The 19,659-nt window shown below is 48.5% G+C and overlaps 1 protein-coding gene across 4 annotated transcripts; it reads right to left on the minus strand.

Moving 5' to 3' along the window:
- Positions 1 to 39: 39 nt before the first annotated feature.
- On the minus strand, positions 40 to 14,187 carry ANKDD1A (ankyrin repeat and death domain containing 1A). Of its 4 annotated transcripts, none has more exons than XM_014946134.1 (15): positions 14,098 to 14,187; positions 11,630 to 11,733; positions 10,869 to 10,967; positions 10,178 to 10,276; positions 9,608 to 9,712; positions 8,632 to 8,730; positions 8,116 to 8,214; positions 6,873 to 6,971; positions 6,449 to 6,544; positions 6,241 to 6,339; positions 5,209 to 5,307; positions 3,819 to 3,914; positions 1,995 to 2,196; positions 1,175 to 1,306; positions 40 to 960 (listed from the first exon to the last, which is right to left on the minus strand). In XM_014946134.1, exons 1-15 carry the CDS (start codon positions 14,129 to 14,131, stop codon positions 899 to 901), a joined length of 1,524 nt encoding a protein of 507 aa, XP_014801620.1. In that variant the 5' UTR covers positions 14,132 to 14,187; the 3' UTR covers positions 40 to 898. The 4 variants fall into 4 exon arrangements, with proteins under 4 accessions (XP_014801620.1, XP_014801621.1, XP_014801619.1 ...); XM_014946133.1 differs by having other exon boundaries at positions 41 to 960; positions 6,449 to 6,547; XM_014946136.1 differs by lacking the exon at positions 14,098 to 14,187 and having other exon boundaries at positions 43 to 960; positions 6,449 to 6,547; positions 10,869 to 10,963.
- Positions 14,188 to 19,659: the final 5,472 nt, after the last annotated feature.

The raw sequence follows: 19,659 nt of genomic DNA on the forward strand, positions 1-19,659 counted from the left end.
AAATCACTTCAAGCTTTAATGCTTGGGTTGCACTGGTTTAGTTCACAAGTTGGAATGATGTATGTAGGATTTTTTTAAATAAATTTGCAAGATACTTCTTATTTGTTAAGGGTAAAATCTGAATTTATTGAAATGCAGACATTCTTTCTCCTTGAAGCACTGTAAAAAATAAATACCAACTTATCACATAATACTTTGTACTAAAGAAAACTGTATGTCCTTGTCAGAGGCTGTGCAGGTAACCAGTGACCACTCTTACCTTACACTTCCCAAGCTTGTAGCCCAGGGATTAAAGAAATCACCTCTTTGATTTATGTGTATGTTAATGTACATTTGTAAATAATATCTGTTAATGTTCTTCTCTGAAACTTTTTGTGAAGAGTCAAAACGTTAAAGGTCACAACCCTTAAGGTTCCAAAAGGCCCAAGTGGCAGCCTTGGCTTTTCCTCTGGAATTCCCACCCTACTAGGGGAGTTATGAACCCATCTAAGACACAAGAGACAGACAACACACCCCAAACAAAAAAGTAAAGAACATTTTTGAAAGCAAAGGCTTCCCCCCAATGACTTAAAAAAATGACATTTAAAAATTTACATACAAAAAAGTGATGTAAACAAGTGATAGTAAAATAGTAGTTCCTTGATCCTCACAGGATGAGTGAGACTGAACTCATTCCAGTCCCAGACCATACACAATAGCAGATAAAAATCTGTCTTCTGTGTAAAGAAGCGTTTTCGATCTGTAGCATTTGCTGATCCCCTTGTTTCAGACCAAGCAGGAAGCTGTTGGGGATGAGAAGCCCTTAGGTTGCAGCTGCCTTCTGAGGAGCAGCAGAGTAGGGGTTTCTCCTGCAGCTTCAAGACCAGCTGAGGACTCATCAGTTGATGGAGCCACTGGGTCACATCGTGATGCATTTCCGTGGAGAGGCAGAGTCTGAGTTTGCTTTTTTCCGAATGCTTTCTGTAAAAAAAAAGAATGTTCTGCTGCACAGAAAGTATAAAGCCGTGGCAGGATGTGTTAATTCACTAAAACAGAAGAAAGAGACCGAAATGACATGTATTAGTAGCAAGGGGGCAGGACGTGGTACCTTCCAGCTTGTGTGAACAGGCTTTGACTGGAGTTCTCCTCAGGTAGCGCTCGGTGTGTATTATTTGAAGGAAAACACAAGTATTACCTGCTAAATCTCTTCTTCCAATCCCCACCAGGCCTTCGTACAGTCCCTTGATTGGATTCTCTCCCGCTGTGATCGTGCCGTGGAGCCAGATGAGCAGCATTCTGTGCCCGTGCTCCCTGTAGCTTTTGGTACCTGCCAAGATCAAACCCCAGCTGGAACCCTGTGCTCGCACAGCCCTGAGAGGAGCTGGTTTGTGAATGGGTGGGTTCAGACACCCCTCCCTCCTCCTTGGATTTTAGCAGGATGCTCTGAATTACAGATCAGCTTAATTCCTAGTTGTGGTGGGATTAGATTTAATGTTAAACTAAACAGAGTGGGCCAGGAAGGAGTGTGGGCTTGTTGGATGCAGAATTTCTGCCTTCAGAGCACAGCCGAGCCCCTTGCTCACGTCCTGCCAACTACAGGAGGCCTTAAACCAAACCAACAGCAAACTGCTCTGAAACCAGAACCTGCTTCTGCTAATCTTAAGTTCTAAATGGGACTTCTCTGCCTTCTTGGTTCAGCTCCTTAAAAGATAACACCAGCAAGTTTCCTCTGTCCTACAGAGCAAGAATCGTAGCAAGAACTCACAGCTCCAGCAAGTGGCTCAGAAGGAGCAAGCAATGACCCGCTGACCCCCGGGCTTGTCTGCTTTGTCCTAGACAGATTCCAGCATGTAGATGACTCCACATTAATTAAATCCAGGCTTTTTACCCTCATCTTTTGGTTGTCTCAAATAAGCCATCTGATTTTCTTCGTGCTTTGCTATTACTTGCAGCCTTACCTCCTAGAAACGCGATCCAAGTGAGGGAAGGAAAATATCTGGGCAAGTGTTTTATACCTGTCCATTGTTGCTCGATGGCCCTAATGTGGGCATCGGTGAACTTCCAGTGATGTGCCAGCTTCTTCCATTCGCCGGGTTTGAGGTACTTGGTGGCCAGTCTCCACATCACCGAGCGGATGTGCTGCGTTTCCAGCCTGTGGTCCTGCTTAAAGGTCAAGTGTTTCACCACCCAGGACTCGGAGTCGCTGTGCAGATTGTCCTGCAAAGCCAGAAGAGGGGGTTCCCTGGGGACGCAGCAGAGGGACCTGTCACTCTGCAGCCTCCCACATCCTCCGAGGTGGCTCAGGCACAGCACTTTCTTTTTATTCTCTTTATTCTCTTGCTTCACTCTGTTCTAATTGTGCACGTTAACAAACACTATTAACAGCAGCTTGGCTGTGGGAGCCCAAGCCGATTGCAATTTGCATTTCTACAGTGCCTTTTATCTGGGGCTTGTATGCAGAATCATTTAATTAAAATCTCCTTGCTCCCCTGCAACATAGACATGTGCTTGCCTCCTTTATACCCCAGACTGCAGAGGCCAAATGACTGTCCCTAGGGCTGCATGGAAAGGCCACCCAAGGGCCCGATACACACACCGTTACTCCTGAAGCTGGGGCTGTGGCACCAGTGGATGCTCTTCCTTCCTTCCTTTTCTTTCCCCTCTAGACCACCATCTTTCCTGCTATGGGAGGATGCCCCAAGTCTTACAAAGATGTGGATGTGGTGTTTGGCTGTGCTTTCAGCACACCCTCTGCTCAAATTGGTTTGGGGTAGGCAGGGTTTCTGGGGGGGACTGGGGCTGAGCACATGGGGCCATGGGAGGAGGGACACTGGGTCATACTGGGACACATGGGAGGAGCAGCCCCAGCCTCAGGGAAGTCGGTTCTACTCCAACAAGGCTGACTCCAACAAGAACTGATCACTCTGCTCACCAGAGCTGTCTCCCATTGCTGAAAAACTCCCGTTTGGTGACCTCGGACCAAGCATTTTCCTGCTCAGCACTTCAGTTTCTCCTTCTGGGAAAAGGAACTGATGCTACCCCACTCCCTTCTACAGGGCTTTGGGAAGAGCAGCCAAAGAATATTTACAGAATCACAGAATCTTCCAGGTTGGAAGGGACCTTAAAGATCATCTTGTCCAACCGTCAACCTAACTGACAAAAATAGACACCCGCACAACAAACAAGAAGCATCACCATCACTAAACCATACCTCCCAGCACTACATCAACCTGTCTTTTGAACACCTCCAGGGATGGTGCCTCAACCACCTCCCTGGGCAGCCCATTCCAATGGCTGAGAACCCTTTCAGTGAAAAAATTTTTCATAATATCCAGCCTGAACCTCCCCTGGTGCAACTTGAGGCCATTTCCTCTCGTCCTGCCGCCTGTGACTTGAGAAAAGAGACCGACCCCCACCTCTCTACACCCTCCTTTCAGGGAGTTGGAGAGAGCAAGAAGGTTTCCCCTCAGCCTCCTCTTCTCCAGGCTGAATAACCCCAGTTCCCTCAGCCTCTCCTCATAAGACTTATTCTCCAGACCCCTCACCATCTTTGTCGCCCTTCTCTGGACCCGCTCCAGCACCTCAATGTCTTTTTTACCTTCAGCACAGCCAGGGGTTTTAACCAACAGAGGCTTTTTAAAATAAGGAAGCCTTAAGCAGATGTTGTTGGCATGGTGAGGACTTTTGAGTTTCTTAAGGTGACAAAAGAGGAGGCCAGGCTGTCACAGGACGTCCTGCATTTCTTTTCTGTGTGACAGTTGGTGACGTGGAGTCTCAACAGAGAGGATAAAGCTACACCTGCCCAGGGGGGTGAGGGCACAGCGGTGTCAGCTGCTCACCTTCTCCCACCTGTAAAACCGATCGGCTTTGATAATCATGTCTGCCAAGTTGATGTGATTGCCTCGGGCGGCGACATCCAGCGATGTTTTCCCTTGCTGAAATTAGGAGGGGGAAAAAAAATGAGCTGGAAAAGACCTTGCCTGCTTGGGAGGGACAATCTCACTGCCCTGCTGGCAGTCTGCAGTCCCAGGCAGCACGGCCAGGGCTGAAGGACCCCTGTTCCCCACCTGGAAACCCCTCAGCTGTGAGCCACCTCGGAGCTACTGCGTGCAGGGCACGGGGACTCACTTCCCAGGCTCTGCAGCATTTCCTCTGGTGCCACAGGGATCTGCCCGTTTGGAAGGGGAGGTCAGAAAAGCATCCTGCACCCCCCAGTAGATGGCAGGGGGCTTTTGGGCTCCCACGGGTGCAGCTGGCAAAGGATCAGCTCAGCACCACAGTCCCAAGCATTTTATGGCCTTTTTGCACAGCGGGTTTGCTGACACGTGGAACTGAAGTGATTTTATACAACCTCATTAATTTTACAGGCTCCACATCCATGTGATTAGAAACAGTCTCCTAGGAGAAGCTCCTTATAGGGATGTGACTTTGGATTGAGGTGGGGGGATGTATATTTATATTGGTATCTAAAAGTGTACAGTGGAAAGGAACAAGATTTGGAAGCTGTGTGAAGGGAAGGGAGCCAGCCCAGCCGTCGGGCACGCTGCTGAGAACAGTTCTAGCCTCAGATGTGAGCAGAAACCCAACTGCACACAGAAAAAAGGGTGAATGTGTTCCCTGCACCGAGTCTCACTGCGGTTCCACAGACTGCTGGAAGGTGGCAAACACTCACTGCAGCTGGAGGCCGGGAGGGCTTTGGGTCTGTAAGAGCTTTAAGCCACTGGGAAGGGCAGACACTGTAATAATCTCTGCAGTTCCTGAGCACACACCACACTCTCAGGCCACACACAACTTGCCTGACTCCTCTATAATTCCTTTTTTTTCATCTAATTAGAGGGCAAAAGCTCTGGAAGCTGGTACCATATCTATACCAGATACTTTTGACCTTTTCAAACATGTGCTGTAATTATTAAGGTATATAATATATCATTAATCAAGAAGATATTTGGTATTAATGTGCATGATAGCACAAGACGGAACTAGAACAACTTTGAGAAGAAAAAGTTTGCTCATTGTGTGAGCTCTCTTTTACCTTCCTAAGAACCTGTCACTTCTTTCCCAGAAAACACATCAAAATAACCTGCCCAGCAGCGTTTCAGGGCCCTATCCCTGGAAATACCCAGATTTTAATATTATTTCTAGCCTTCTTTGAAAATGACGAAAAACAGTGGCATCCATACTTTCCCTCTATACCCCCATGGAATTTCTTTAACCCATGCAGCCCATTACCTTGTCTGTCAGCTTCAGATTAACTCCTGCAACGAGAATCATCTCGGCAATGTCCTGCCTGCCGTGCTCCGCAGCGATGTGGAGCGAGGTCTGCAGCCTCTGCAGAAGGAGAGGGAAAGGACTAAACTTCAGAGAGGGACAAGTGTGAGGCTGGAAGGACAGGAAAGAACCATACCAGGAGGAAGCACTGTCAGCTTTGCTCTCCTTTCCCCTCTATCCCTCTTTAAACTGAGGGCCAGGCATCTTCCTACCTCAAACTGGACTGGGTTCCTCAGGTTGAGCAACTGGTCTGTCCCTGTCCCAGCATCAGCACTAGGAAGCCTCCCTGACAGCATTTCAGTCTAAAGAAAGGACCTCTTCAGTTCCATAATGCTCTCTAGGGTCACTTATAGGATTATATTATTTCCTGTTATTGAAACAATTTCTGTAGGCAGACAGTTTGGCCAAGGGAGGAAAGGACCAGTGCCAATTCTTTGTTCCTGGGAGACAGGGCCGGGTTAGTGTGTACACACTGTAAACTGTATGTGCCTTGGGACTCCTCCATGGAAACAACTAAAATCAAAGACAAAATGTGGCAACTTTATGGTGTCACCGGGAGAGAACATCACTAAGAGAATTAACATTAATCAAAACATTATGAACATGCTACAGAAAGCCCTTCGTTCACGACATTACAATTTGGTGAGAAAACCAGGCTTGCCTCCCATTCTCAGCCCCACAAACGTTTGGCAGAATATCTTTTGGCCTCAAATTTCTCCCATCTGCTTCCAGCAGGAAGCAGAGAGCCTGACTATACCATGCTGCTGGGCACAGGTCTCAGGGACATGGAACAGCCCACGCGTTGAATGCCATCAAGCAATTACCTCACTGCAACACTCCGAATCATTTCACGGGTTTCACGTTTCCTAAGTTGCGCTTCCAGGTTTTCCCCATTTTGAAGCACTCCTCTTTAACCCTGTCCCCAAGGTGATCAAATCCCCCACGAAACCAGTTCACATTTCAAAAGACAAAGGAGAGGAGGTGCAGTCTTACGTTATCTGGAATGTCAAGGTCACACTCCGCGTCGATGAAGAGCTTCACCATGGCCGGGAAGTTCTGCAGCACCGCGATGTGTGTCGCTGATGCATTTTGCTGTGGAAAGAAGACCCTGATCCTTAGGGAGTTGCTCTGTTGCTCTCAAACAATTCCACAAACCAGCTTTGCCTTTTTGTAAGTGATGAGGGAATCAAACAGCACTTACATGATTAACAGCATCTGTGTGGATTCCTGCGTCCACGAGGATCCTGGCTATCTCCTCGTAGCCGTGCAGCGCTGCGTAATGAAGGCAGTTCATCTTCTTCTGAGAGGCACATCAGAGGAGATGGGTATTAGCCAGGGCTTCTCCTCAGAGGCTGCAGTTGTTACAGACTGTCCACAGAAATCTCCTCCTTCCCTCCTCCCCGTGCTGACAAATTCATAAAGATTGTCTCCCCAGCCAAACTAGCCCCAGGGGGCTTCACCTGCCTCTTTGTACAAAGCCATGTGCGCTTTCCTCTGGATTCCCTGCGCTATTTCTGAAGTGCTGGGCTCCACGTGGCCTCACCTGACAAAGGGTGCCCTCCCTGGGAGGGCAAAAATCCACAAAGTAGTGTTTGGAAAAAAGGAATCACCTCCTCGGAGCTCACCTGGGTTTGGGCATTGACATCAGCACCTGCTTCCAAGAGCAGCTTCACGCAGTCGCTGTGCCCTCCCTCGGCAGCCAGGTGCAGAGCTGTAAGTCCTTCCTGGACAAGGCAAAAAAAGGAGACAAACAGCATTTCTGCAGACAAGGCCAAGACAGAGCAGCAGAATGAGCAAGCACCTACCCCTACCCCATCTTCTGAATCCATGCCGTGTTAAAATACCAATTCTGAGGGCCAGGATGACCGTCAGGAAAACAAAGAACATAATTATCTGCCATTGACATATCAGAGTACTGCTCTGTCCTTATGCCACTGGAAACAGCTGGCCCACGGGCCACAAGACAGACATCATGTTAATCACCTTTTCTCTCCTTCATCCCATCAGCAAACAAAAAAGGATTTCACGTGGACAACGAAGACAAACCATTTTCCTAGAGCAGCCCAGAAACAGCCATAAGTAGAACTGGAAACCTGTGGCCCTCGGCTACTGGTTCTCCTTTCTGAGGGCTGCAGGTCAGTTCTTTACAAGAAACAAGCAGAATTCCTAAGTGATTTAATCTCATTTTAGTATTGCTTTTTGCACAAAGGGCAGCTCATGTGGGGGAAGACAAATGCTACTAGTGTTACCGTAGAAGGCGGTTTCCCTTTTCTTTCAGATCTTAATCACAACCAAATACACTTTTTAAAGTCAGTAACCAAACAAGATTAAAGAAATTGCTGATAAACTTAAATCGGGAGTATGCCCTGGAATAAATACCAGCGTTACTAAGCCAATATTTGCTATCTAAATCATTAACTATGTTCCAGACACATAATTTTCCAAAGTAGTTCTGCCAAAGCGAGACCTCAAACAGAAGGTCCATATGTTCAGTGACTAAGTCAATACTATAAAACATAGTGAAGTTTAGTTTAAAACACACTCAATAACCATTTAGGCACTTGAATGTACAAGGGTCAGGGAGAAAAAGGGAGATTAAATGGAGTGATAAGGTGGGTCAGCAGATACAGCAGGAAGAAAGGACAACACTTTAGAATTGCATATTGGTCCAAGAAGGATGTTGCCTTTCACTGATAGCCTGCAAGTGCGACCTGCATTTACACACGTACACAGTAGATAAAATCAGCAATCTTCTAAACCTCTCCTGTCAATACTGACTATTCAGCCTGATGACAGTGTCAGGAGAGTATTTCTGGGGAGGGAAAGGGTGAAACTGATGCAGGTTTCATTTCATATAAATGTACTTACTACGTTCTTTTCATCAAGGTCCACTCCAACGTCTATAATCTTGTGCAGCACAGAGGGATGGCCATTTTTAGCAGCTAAATGCAGTGCTGTATTTTCTTCCTGAAAGTAAACATCACTTCATGCATTTATGTATCACAGGACTGAGTGTTCATACACCACAACCTCACACGGAGTATACCCCAGGTGGCTGAAGAGGAGGTTGTTAATGAGTAGGAAGAGTCTGAAAGAGTCTTCCAAAATTGCAGCAGGGAGGGAAGAAACTCAGCTACCTTAAACCAGAGCATGGTCCACCAGGCTCGCTGTGCACCCTGCCTGAAAAGTCCTGGAGATAAATCCAACACGGACTGGGGTGCAAATAGCTTGCAAGTGGACAGGGAAGAAAAGCCCTGAGGTAACCACAACCATAATTATAAATGCTGACAACTTGCCTGCACGAGCCTCATTTGGTAACCCGTTCCCTGAAATTCACATCCTCCTCAGACTTTACCTCCCCTGCACGTGGTTTTGTGCCCGTACCTTGTCTTTGGCACTGTGAGAACAACCCAGTCGAATGAGGAACTCCACCACCTCCAGCCTCCCATACTCTGCAGCCAGGTGAAATGCTGTCCTGTCCATCTTTGAAACGAAACAGAAGGAAAAACAGTCTGAGAAAGGCTCAGAAAGCACAAGACTACATCATCTGCTGCAAGGAATATAATAATGCCTTGTGAGATAACTAAACAAGCTTAGTGTCCACAGGAGGAAAAAGTGCTGCACTTGAAAAATAGTTACTCTGTTGCTAACTTTTATTCTGCTTTGCATTTGGGATGACCCTAAAAAAACAAGGTGAACAGATCTACGCTACATTAGATTGGGGCTAACAACTCCAAGCACGTTAGTCTCACCAAACACTGAAAAAGAGATCATTTCAATGTTTATTTCATATAAATAGAGGATAATAAATGGATTACTAAAAGCAACTAAGGGCAAAAAATGGAATTAATGTCTAAGACCCCAGTTATCGAGGGAATCAGAACCCCTTTTGCGGGAAAAAGGGGGAAAGGCAGATCTCTTGTTGCTTCATTTAACTCCCAAGCATCAGAGTGGAGATGACTCTAGGAATCATGAAGGCCATGTGCACCACCTCCTGTTCCTCTGTGTTCCTCCTACGTTGTCTTCAGGAACAGATCAGCTAATGCTGGAACATGCTGGGAGAGGGCCACCCTTGGTTATTGCCTATCGACAATACGTCTTGGAGCATCAGCTGCACAAGAGAAGGACACTGAAATTCCTGAATTTATTCTGCAAAAGGCTAAACTAGGAAGCCCTGGCTGCTGAAGCCTGGCCACAGCCAGAATCCTCATCATCCCTAAGCCCCCTGTCACAGGAGGGCCAGAGACTGCATGGGCTACCCTTGGTTCTCTGGGAGTAGCATCTGACTCTGGGTCTCCTCCCAAGACCAAGGACAACATTCCTGCTAAGCATGAACCAAAGCAGTGAAGAGCCTTCCTACCTTGTCTGTTCTATCCACACACATGTCCTCCAGGTCCTCCATGATGAACTCCATCACCTGGATGTGTCCCCTCTGAGCTGCACAGTGGAGCAGGTTCCTGCCATTCTGGAGAAGAGATAAAGGATTATTCACTTAACAAGTCCAAGGCAATAGGACAGTCTTTTTTAACAACTTGCTTCTGTTAGCAAAGACCCATTAGATGCCTCCCTGCACCTCTACTGCTGAAACAATTTGTGCTGCAGACAGCAAGTTATGACTCTAAAGTAATAATGTTCCTTTTTCCCAATGGTCTACTTTAAAATACACAAAATGCTGATTCACTAAACCCGTTTTCCATTTCTGTAACACCTTCCACCTCAGCACTGCACAAACGTGAGCTGAGGAAGCCACGTAGATCTCTATAACTACAATTATTACACCTGGTTTAGGAACAAAGCAGAAGAGCAGATGGCAGTCCCCACAGCAGATGCTGTCACATAGGATCACCTTTGCCCACAGATAAGCCTCAGTCTCTCCTCCCCATCACTGTCTGGAGCCCTGTGATGGACCCACGTAAGGAAACTCTCTCACCCTATCGACACACTTAATCTTGGCCCCAGCGTTGACGAGGATCTGCAGGACACGGAGGTGGCCAAACCAGGCAGACAGGAGAAGAGCATTCATTCCAAACTGGGCAGAAGAGAAGAGAGACACAGCTGAACTGCAGCCACCACCATCCCCACCCTGGAGGGAAGATGTCCCTCTAGCTTCATGAAGTTTCCCAAGTACTTTTGTTAGCCCCACTTTCTTTAATTACTGTTATTCCTCCCACAGATGGCTGCAGCAGCTGAGCAGAGACCTGACTCTTGACTGCTACTTCCTTGTCAATGGTAGGTATTAGCTTGGTTGTGAGGTGGGGGAGAACCTGCTTGCTGTCACTGTCTTCCCACAAGTCCCAACAACACAACCAGAAGCAGCCAAGCATCCCCACGTTATACAGAGAACCTCACAGATTCTACCAGCCTTCTCCTCAGTCCCTGTGCGTGCAAGGAAAAGGCCAAAAGACAGAGCACAGACACATCTGAAAACAAGGCTTGCTCCAGAAAGGCACCACAACTGCCTCAGCGAGGAGGCCACAGCTTCCCAGGCACTGCCAAACCTTGTGCCACCCCCCCCCAGGGCTACGGTGAAGTCTGTCACTGCCAGCCCAGCACCCAGTCCCCATCGGTCTCCCAACACAGAACCCATTTGCAGGACATGGAAGGGAGATCTGTCTTCATACGCTGTCTTCGTCATCCACCGGGACATCGTGATCCAGGAGCAGTCGCACAGCATCCACATTCCCTGCTCCTGCAGCCCAGTGCAGGGCAGTCCGGTCTGTCTGGAAGGGAAGGGAGAGGGAAGGCTGATGGTGGATGAGTTGTATCCACCAGCCATCCTGAAGGCCAAAATCTCCTTTGCCATCCACAGAGCCAGAATTTCTCACACTGTGCAGGGTTTTCTTTGGACATAACCCTCTGTTTCTTGTCAGGCAGACAGGTGCTGGTCACTTTCTACTCAGAAATTGCAGTTATGGACTGTAACGACAGCACAGGAATGGACTGTAACGACATCACTGACCATGGACAGATTGAAACCCAGGGATGGGTGCAATCCCACATTTCCAGGAACCTACTGGTCAACAAGGGGAGATCCACACCAGGAACGGAGTTAGACCCATAGCCTTGGTGTACAGAGATAGCAAACTCAAAGCCTTTCCCTGCAGCCGTGTGTATCTGGCACACAGGTTCCAAGGGCAACCATAAGTTATCACCTTCCCTCGGCATTTGCAACTTTGCAGTCTGGCCAGGATGACAGTGCTGTGGGTTCCAGTGTGTTCTGAAACCGCTCAGTTGCCACAGGCCCTATTTAGCACTGGGCAGTGTCTTTTAAAGCTTTGACCAACTGAGCAGATAATGAGAAGAGTAGTGTTAAGCAGCTGCAGCTCTGAAACACACCCTCAGCACTTCCTGCAGCTCAGAGGTGGAAAAATCCAGGACTTACATTGTTTTTGGCTTTGATGTCGACCCCTCTCCTGATGAGCTCCTCCATCCTGGCCGTGTCATTACGCTTTGCTGCATCGTGGAACTCCTTCTCTGAATGAAGCACTGCAGCAGAAACAGAAGAGTGGGCATTAAAACAGTGCTGGCATGGAGCACGGACCAGCATGTCCCAACAAACTTCCCCTTCATCTCACATACCCCACTGGCTTCAAGGAAGGATGACTGCAGAAAGATTCTTCCAGCAAGAATCCCAGCCCTACAGACGTTGGCATGTTTGCTGGATTTGTCCTCTCCCACTATCTTCCCTTCCCTGTCCTTCCAGTCCTACCAGCTTCTTTTCTAATTTAGTGTCTTTCTCTGCGTGGCCTTGCTCCAGCTGCAAAACCTTTTGATCCACTCGGTCCATGTCCTCTGGCCATCCTCTGAAGCCCAGAGCTGGTGTGAGGGCTCAGGCAGATGAAAGAATGGCTTTCCTCCATCCGTTCACTTACATCCCGCTGCTCTGCGAGGAGGCCTTTACACATGGTCCTGCTGTGCCCCTCCGGGCAACCCGAATCAGCCAAGCAGCACAAAACTGCTAGCCTGGCCTGTGATTAGTGTTGCATCTCTTAATAGACCGTGGCAGTTCTAGGCATAATTTACCACAACCTGCAGTATTTGTCCTGCACACTTTGGCACAATTTAAGGGCGTTTACTCTCCATGCTGGGCCTTGCCCCAGCAATCTTCTCCTTGATCGAACAAACCTTCCTGCCAAGAAATGAGAGCAAGGCTGTGATTTGCGGGCCCGCTGCAGCCCCATGGGCAGGCTCTCAAAGTTTTTTGGCAAGGCTGGTGTCAGTTTTTCTTGGTCTCAGTCTCTGCCCTAGTCCTTTTGGGGAATTATTTTGAGATGCTTAAGGCTGACCCTCAGCCTGTCTCAGCCTGCTGGAGAGCTGCCTCGGATGTTCTGCTCTCTTCTGCCTTTCTGCAGATCTCAGGCTGCAGTTTGAGGGTAGCAGGGACTCAATGCAACTTAGTTTTGTATCAAGGTACCACTTAGACACTAACCACATGCCATACAAGAGGCATAAAAAGACACTATGGTTCCCGTTCCACCACACTGAGAAGATAGGAGACCTGCTGTCTGGTATTACCCCATTTCTCTCTGGAGGGAACAGAAGGAAGGCACCCCTGCTGTGGACTTGCAGGGCAGCAGAGGTATAACCTCATCCTTCAATTTCCGTTCCTCTTAACTTCAAACAAAAACTTTTAGCTCAAGAAGAACACTAATAACACAAATCTTAATACCAGGTAGGGTCACTCAAAAGTTCTGGACCTACTGCTTCACTGAAGGCAGCAGGATTTGGACACTGATTTCTGCAGGAACAGGGTTTTCTGTACTGTATATTGGGATGCTGTTCTCATCTGGCCAGGTGTGTTAACAGGACAGCATTTCCCCACTGCACAGACGCCTCATTTGAGAGGAAATATCAGGAGAACCCGGGAAAAACCTGTGGAGTTTATGTTAATTATTAACACCCATGGCTACACACATACTACCTCCTTGCAAATGCTTATCTCTATTCAGTGGGGTAAACCCTCTGCTTTGCTTAAGCAAATGTTGCTGCCTCTGCTCTCCAGGTGACAAAAACATGTTCTTACATTTTATGATCGCACAAAGCATCATTGTCAAAAGACAACAAACCGCCCCTTGATTTGTTTGTTCTTTCCTCCACCTGTGAAGATGCAGTAACAAACCTTGCCTTGCTAAGGTTGTAGAAGCCACAGTTTGTTTATTTTCAGCAACATATGGGAAACTATTTGATGGTCTGAGTTTCCTACTTGGTGTCCACACCGGCAGCCAGCCCCATAAATGTAAATGCACCCCTCCTCATGGCGTGCACCCTCCAACAGCTGCATTTCAGTAAATATTCAGCAGTTTTTCCTTCTCTTTGGAGCTCAGGGTATTTTCATACCTCATGGTACTGAATACGAACTCAGTTATCCCAACCAACATGGAAAACAATTTAAGCAATTTACCCTCAGCACCATGCACCATCACACCGGCGGTTTATGACGCAAGAGATTAAAAAAGCAGCAAAGGAGAAGAAAAACACGCCAAAAACCGAGCTAAAGCTGTTTGCTGGGCTCTACCTGAGGCTGCAGGACACAAAGACAGCCCGGTACGGCCGGGAACCGGCCCATAAAGGTGCCCACAACACCGAGGCGGGGGATACCGGCGTTATTTGCAGCATCCATGGGGCACAGGATGCTTTGGGGCAAAAGCAATACTGAGGTTACACACCTCCTTTGTCTCCGAATAGGTTTATTGTAAAGTCCTGTTATCCTTTCAAGCACCTCGGCCCTGCCCCTTGAGCCCCCTCCCCGGGCCCGGGGGTGGCCGCCTCCGCCCCCGCCCTCTCCCTCCACACGAACCCCCCTCACGACGCGGCCCCTCCGGGGCATCCCCCTCCTCAGCCCCTACTCACGGGTGTCCTCCTCCGACGCCAGGTCGTCCCCCATGTCGCTGCCCGCCGCCCACGCCGGTCCCGCCGCCACCTCAGGGCGGGCGGGCTGGCTGGCTGGCTGGCTGGCTGGCTGGCTGCCGCGGCCCCGCCGCCTCAGGGCGGGCGGACTGACTGCCGCCGCCCCGCCGCCGCAGAGCGCCTCCGTAGCTGTTATTTAAAGGAAAATAAAGGGAAATAAATGCTCCTTCCGACAAACGCGGTGTTTTCGGGTCGTTTTGGGGATGACTCGAGGGGGGAAATGCGGATACCGCCATTCCGGTCAGGGCGGCCGCACGGTGCCGACCTTCACCTCTGATGGTGCCGACCTTCGCCTCAGCTGAGGTGGCTCAGCTGGGCTGAGGGCTGCTGCTTGGAAGCTGTGGGTGGTTTAATGCTGTTTCCAAACCGATTTGGGAGGTGAAGAATGTCAATTCTGTGGGAAATACGAGGTGGGTTGTTGTTTTGTTGTTGTTTTTTTTTTTGCCCTGAAAGCAGGGTTTCAGGGTTTGGCGTTTCCAGGGGATGAGGTGCTCTCGTCTACCACAGGGCCTGGGGCACGGCAGTGGGTGCAGGAGCGGGTTAAAAGTGCTCTTCACTCAGAGTTAGAGTTAATTCTCCTGTTTCAGCATCTTGGTCTGGTTTTGCCTTTTCCATTTTGATAGTAGGAGGAGGAAGGAACCAGGCAGTGGCTGAGCTGAGGTTGGGGAGAGAATCCGATCTGTTTTGGGAAGGTCCGAGGTGGGCACAAAGGAGAAAAAAAAAAAGGCCCAAAACAGCCCAAAAGAATCACAAAACTGGGTGCTTGGTCCTGTCCATGTTGTCGTTCTCCAGGCTGGAGAGGTGCTTCTGCCTTTTCATGAAGGACAAGGCAGTGGTTCTCCTGGCAGGAAATCTTTCCTGAAGCCACCATCCTTTCTGCCACAGCCATTTCAACGCAGCCCATGCAAGCTCTCTGGTGTGGGTCTGGCCCCACAGCTCTCTCCCCGTATCTATTTTGTCAGGATATGAGTCCCCCCTTGTGAGGGACACAGGACCAGTGTTTGCTTGCACTCAAGTCTTGCCATGGATGTGGGGTCACACGTTGAGTGACGCCTGGGGTTGATGAAGTAAATGCTGTTTGTTGGCCTTCAAATGGATAGGAAGGTGGTGTGAGGAGAAAGGAATAACCTTTCTGGGTTCTGCCAACCGGGGATGGGCAGGACTGGGAGGCATGAGCTTAAATTGTGGTAGGACTTTGGTTTCTCCTGTGTATGGCTTCCTAGTGGCCAAGCAACAGACTGCAGAAAGGGGGGTTTCTCTGCTGCTGGTCTTCGGATAGGAGAGGTGATTTCGGATTTGTAGTCCCTCCCTGCACCGTGCTGGCCTACAAACTTGGTCCTTGTCACCCTTCTCCTCCCTCAGCAGGACTCCCTAGAGGACTCTCCCCATGCCCTCCATCCTTGCCGTGGGTTCTGGCTGTGAGCACACGCTCATCCCGGTGACCACATGAGGGTGCCCGTGCTGTTCACCTGCCACCATCTGCAGCAGCGAGCAATGAACTCCAGGGTGCAGATGGGGCTGTTCTCTGGGCTCAGGCCAGTTTTGGGAGGACATCCCTTCCCCGGGGACCCTGTGCTGCTGTTACAGTTTGAGAAACCCACAAGAATTTATTGTCGTTTACACAATTCTGTCACGAAATGACCACCTGGGAAGGGGAACCGGGGACAAACAAGGAAACACGAGGGTTGAAATATAAATAGATTTAATAGGCTAAGACTAAATAATCAACATTAATAATACTAAAGAACCAGTATTGATCCCGACACCAATATAATATACACAAGGACTATACTCAGCCCATCAGCAGGAAGCTCTGTAATCCCAGCAGGGGACAGCAAATGTGGGACACTGTGAATGCTGTGGCTTCAGGAGGAACAGAAGGGCTCAGGAGTCCCGTACCGAGACAAGAAGTTCTCTGGACTGCTGCCATCAAGGGAGAGAGAGCACTACGCAGCAAACTTTCTAATTTATATCAAATGTGGTGTTCATGGTATGAAATAATACTGCTGGCCAGCCTGGGTCAAGTGCCCAGGTCTTACTCCCCCTCATCCCAGGCTTGAGAACACTGAGACCTTGAATGCCACACAGCCTCGCTGGATAGAAAGTAAACATTTTCACGCATTTGGATACTAGAGTCTTCTAAAAGTGCAGTTTTCCCAAGCATTAGAAGAGAAATTAGTCCCGTGTCGCTCAAACCAGGACAACTGCTCCCGTGAGAGCGCACGGGAGGGGGTGTGTGTGGTGGGAGATGTGGGGAGACTGGCAGTGTCCTGGGGGGATGTGGAGATGCAGAGACCCCCTGCTACTTCAGAAACGTCCCTCCATGGGCACAGCCTCAATAGAGCTGTCTTCAGGCCAGGGAGCCACAGGGCTGAGCTGGTGGTTTCCATCTCATCAAAGCCCACTGCTGAGGGTCTCTGTAGCCAAGTGCTGTGCTGGACCAGCTGCCCCACAAGCTGGGCTTGTTGGCCTGCTCGGCTGTGAAATAGGGAGGTAGAAGACTAAGCTCTTGAGCGAACATAGCTCTTGGGGGGGTTTATGACTACCTGCTGGTCTCAGAGCTTTGGATTTGTGTTTTGTTTTCCTTTTATTTAAATTGAATTAAAAAAAACCCCAAACCCTCCCCAGTAGGAAAAGCAAACATAAGGTCTGTCTGGATAAAGGGGAAGCCTGTCTTATGTACAATAGCTCGGTGGGTAGAGCATCCTCCCAGAGGAAGGGGGAAAGCTAGGTTTGATCCTTGCTTCTGCCGGAGGGGAGAAGCAAACCCTGGTCTCCACAAGACCCCAGAGAGTACCGCAAACAGCAGGCTGCGAGCATGTCTGGTACGGAGCGTTTTTCTTGCTCTTTCCTGTTATTTTAAATAATTAATGATTTGATGGAGCAGGGAGTGGAGAAGGCAGGTGTCCCGTCTCCCTGGAGGGCAGTCTGTGCACCCGGAGAGACGGAGTCTTGCTCTCTCTCGATGAATATTTAAGTGTCTTTAGACAAATTGGACCGGCGCCAGCAGGAATGACTGAGAAGGGCTGAGCCCTTTCCCTCTGGGTACCCTAGTGCCTGGGGGCTGGGGAAGCAGCCCTGAATAGGGCAGAGAGAGAATAATCCCTGCTTATACAGACATAAGATACATCCCAGCCTTGGGTAGGACCCCTGGCTCTTGCTAGTCTTTTGTTAGGCTGTTAAGAGATCCTTGGATGGAAAGCTGTCTGGATTTACTCTGCCACTGTTAATGTCATTCTCAGCCCCTCTTCTAGAGCTTGAATCAGCCAGGACTGATCACCTCCAGCTCTTCTGCTGCTTAACACCGACCTTGGAGAAGAAGTAGCGCAGAGGCACTGAAGTTCACATCTGATTGTGGGCTTAGGCATTTCCATTTGGCAAAAAAAAAAAAAGAAAAAAGCAATGTAGGCAGTTCCTTCTGTCCTTACTAAATAGGTATGTGTTCAGGGATGGGAGGGACGAAGACTTTCTGCTGATACCAAGTACAGAATGCAGCAAGGATTTATTTACGATGCTGAACACTTGCCTAGCGATCCATTTATTAGCTAACAGACCTAAAAGAGCTCTTGGATTTTTCCACTAATGTTGTAGCATAACGAATGACAGGGGGAAGTGGTAATTTGAGCTCTTTTTGCAATATAATCCTGATATTGACTCCATCTTCAGAAAGGTGTTAAAGTCTTTGACTTTATTTCACTTGAAGAATAATTTTAGCTAAACCAGCTATGTGCTCTTTTTCACTTAGAACTGAAGCTCTCTGGCGTAGTGTTTTGTGCTCCTACCTTGCGTGCACAATTTTTATGTGTTAGTTTAGGATAATCATTATTTTCAATCTCCAGCTTTCAAAAATCATGAGTCAGGCTGCTTAAATCCATTCCATTTTAAAATGTGCCTCTGTTTGCTCTCTGGTTTAATTGTACACACTGTGATTTTAAAGTCAGTCAGATTTGCAGCTAGCCATGTAATACAGCCCACAAACCAGTATGTGTTTATGCAGAAACAGTTGCTTACCTAAAGGTTTAACAAATTGGACTTTAATTTATAATCTTCCTTTGGAAGTAAAACTGGAAGGTGGTTCCTCCAGCCGGCAGCTGCCTTTAGTCCAGGAAGCCAAGTCTTTGCTTCCCTGGAGCTGCCCACAGCAGGGGAGCCTGGCTCGGGCAACAGCCTCCAGCCCTGGAGGATTGTCCTTTTCTGGCACAGTCAGGAAATGGAATATTGCATGGAAGAGGGGATGACCGTGTTCCTCTTTCAGTGCTGATGGACCCTTTTTACACAACTGGGTATCAAATGTGCTGAGATAGCAACCATGGTCTCTGCGTGGCAACACCCAAACCAGACCCTTTGGGCACTGTGGTACCCGGCTGCCATTAATGCCACAAGGAATTGGATGTTTGTGCTGCTTTATGTCCCCACTGTGGGTATGAAAGGGACTGACTGTACCAGATCTGTGTCCTGGCTTGCAAACCGTGCTTCCAGGTATGTCCCGTTAGAATGGAATACACATTAGAGGTCTGGCTTCATGTGTGGCTCCATCCTATTTGTTTTCTTGTCTGGGCCAGGCATTTAGTTGTCCTGTAGACTAGGTTATTTTTGGTGCTTTCTTTGATAACTCTGGTTGCTGTGACATGCTGCGGAGCCAAACCTCCGCAGGGAACATCCCAGCAATGCACACAAACATCAGCCCTGTAGCTTCTAACAGTCAATATATGAAGCTTTCAGAAACCCTGGACACCTAGCGGGACTCCACAAACCCACTCTGGAAGCCTGAGAAGGGATCCAGCACTTTCCTCAAAGGCTGTATTCATCTCCTTGCAAGGCTTCCACAGAGGAACAGCTTGTTAGAGGGACCTGTGGAGCTTGGAAGCTTTGCCAACAATAATTCAGGCCCAATTCTGCAGTCAAATATTTAGTTAAACAGAGACTGTCTGATGACTGGATTAAACACAGATGGCATCTGAGCGAGCTCGACACTTCAGGTTTTTGTCAGTGTCCATTTCACGAGCATCTAATTCCGTTTTTCCTGTCTTCCCAGACTCTGCTCATCCTGTGCAGCGTGTCAGACAACGCAGAATGAGGTATTTCAGCAGAGCTGTTGCTCCTAGCTCAGGAAGCAGCCCGTTATCACAAAATTACGTTCTCTGTCTAGGTTTAGGAGTAATCCAGTGTTATGGGATTGAGAGGAAATCACGTGACAGAGAAATTGAAGGGTTTGTTTGTTTGTTTATTTGTTTGTTTTTAAGGAAAAGTCTCAAGGAAGCCAGGAAATGCCAGGGGGTGGGTAAGTGTGTCTTGCCTGGCAGAGCGCTGCTGCGGGGTTGACACAGTTCAATCCACGTTAAGAGCAACAGGAAGTTTCATCTGGTGATTTTGAACTTCCCTCTCTCTGTCACTCTCACTTCCCAAAGCCTTTAAATCCCTTGGAAAGATAAACGGGCTTAAGCTTCTATGTAGCTTTGAAAATGAAGCTTACACTCAATTAGCACTGTCGCCGGGGCTGTTCCT

Source organism: Calidris pugnax, unplaced genomic scaffold (genome assembly GCF_001431845.1).
Source record: "Calidris pugnax isolate Ruff unplaced genomic scaffold, ASM143184v1 scaffold134, whole genome shotgun sequence".
Classification (NCBI taxonomy): domain Eukaryota; kingdom Metazoa; phylum Chordata; class Aves; order Charadriiformes; family Scolopacidae; genus Calidris; species Calidris pugnax.

What these genes read in the sequence shown, in the direction of transcription:
- ANKDD1A (XM_014946133.1), bottom strand. Translation starts at nt 14,131, where the DNA reads ATGGGGGACGACCTGGCGTCGGAGGAGGACACCC. An exon ending in GGCGTCGGAGGAGGACACCC is followed by an intron (nt 11,734 to 14,097) that starts GTGAGTAGGGGC and finishes TTTCTGCTGCAG; the next exon opens with TGCTTCATTCAGAGAAGGAG. An exon ending in ACACAGATGCTGTTAATCAT is followed by an intron (nt 6,340 to 6,448) that starts GTAAGTGCTGTT and finishes TTCTTTCCACAG; the next exon opens with CAAAATGCATCAGCGACACA.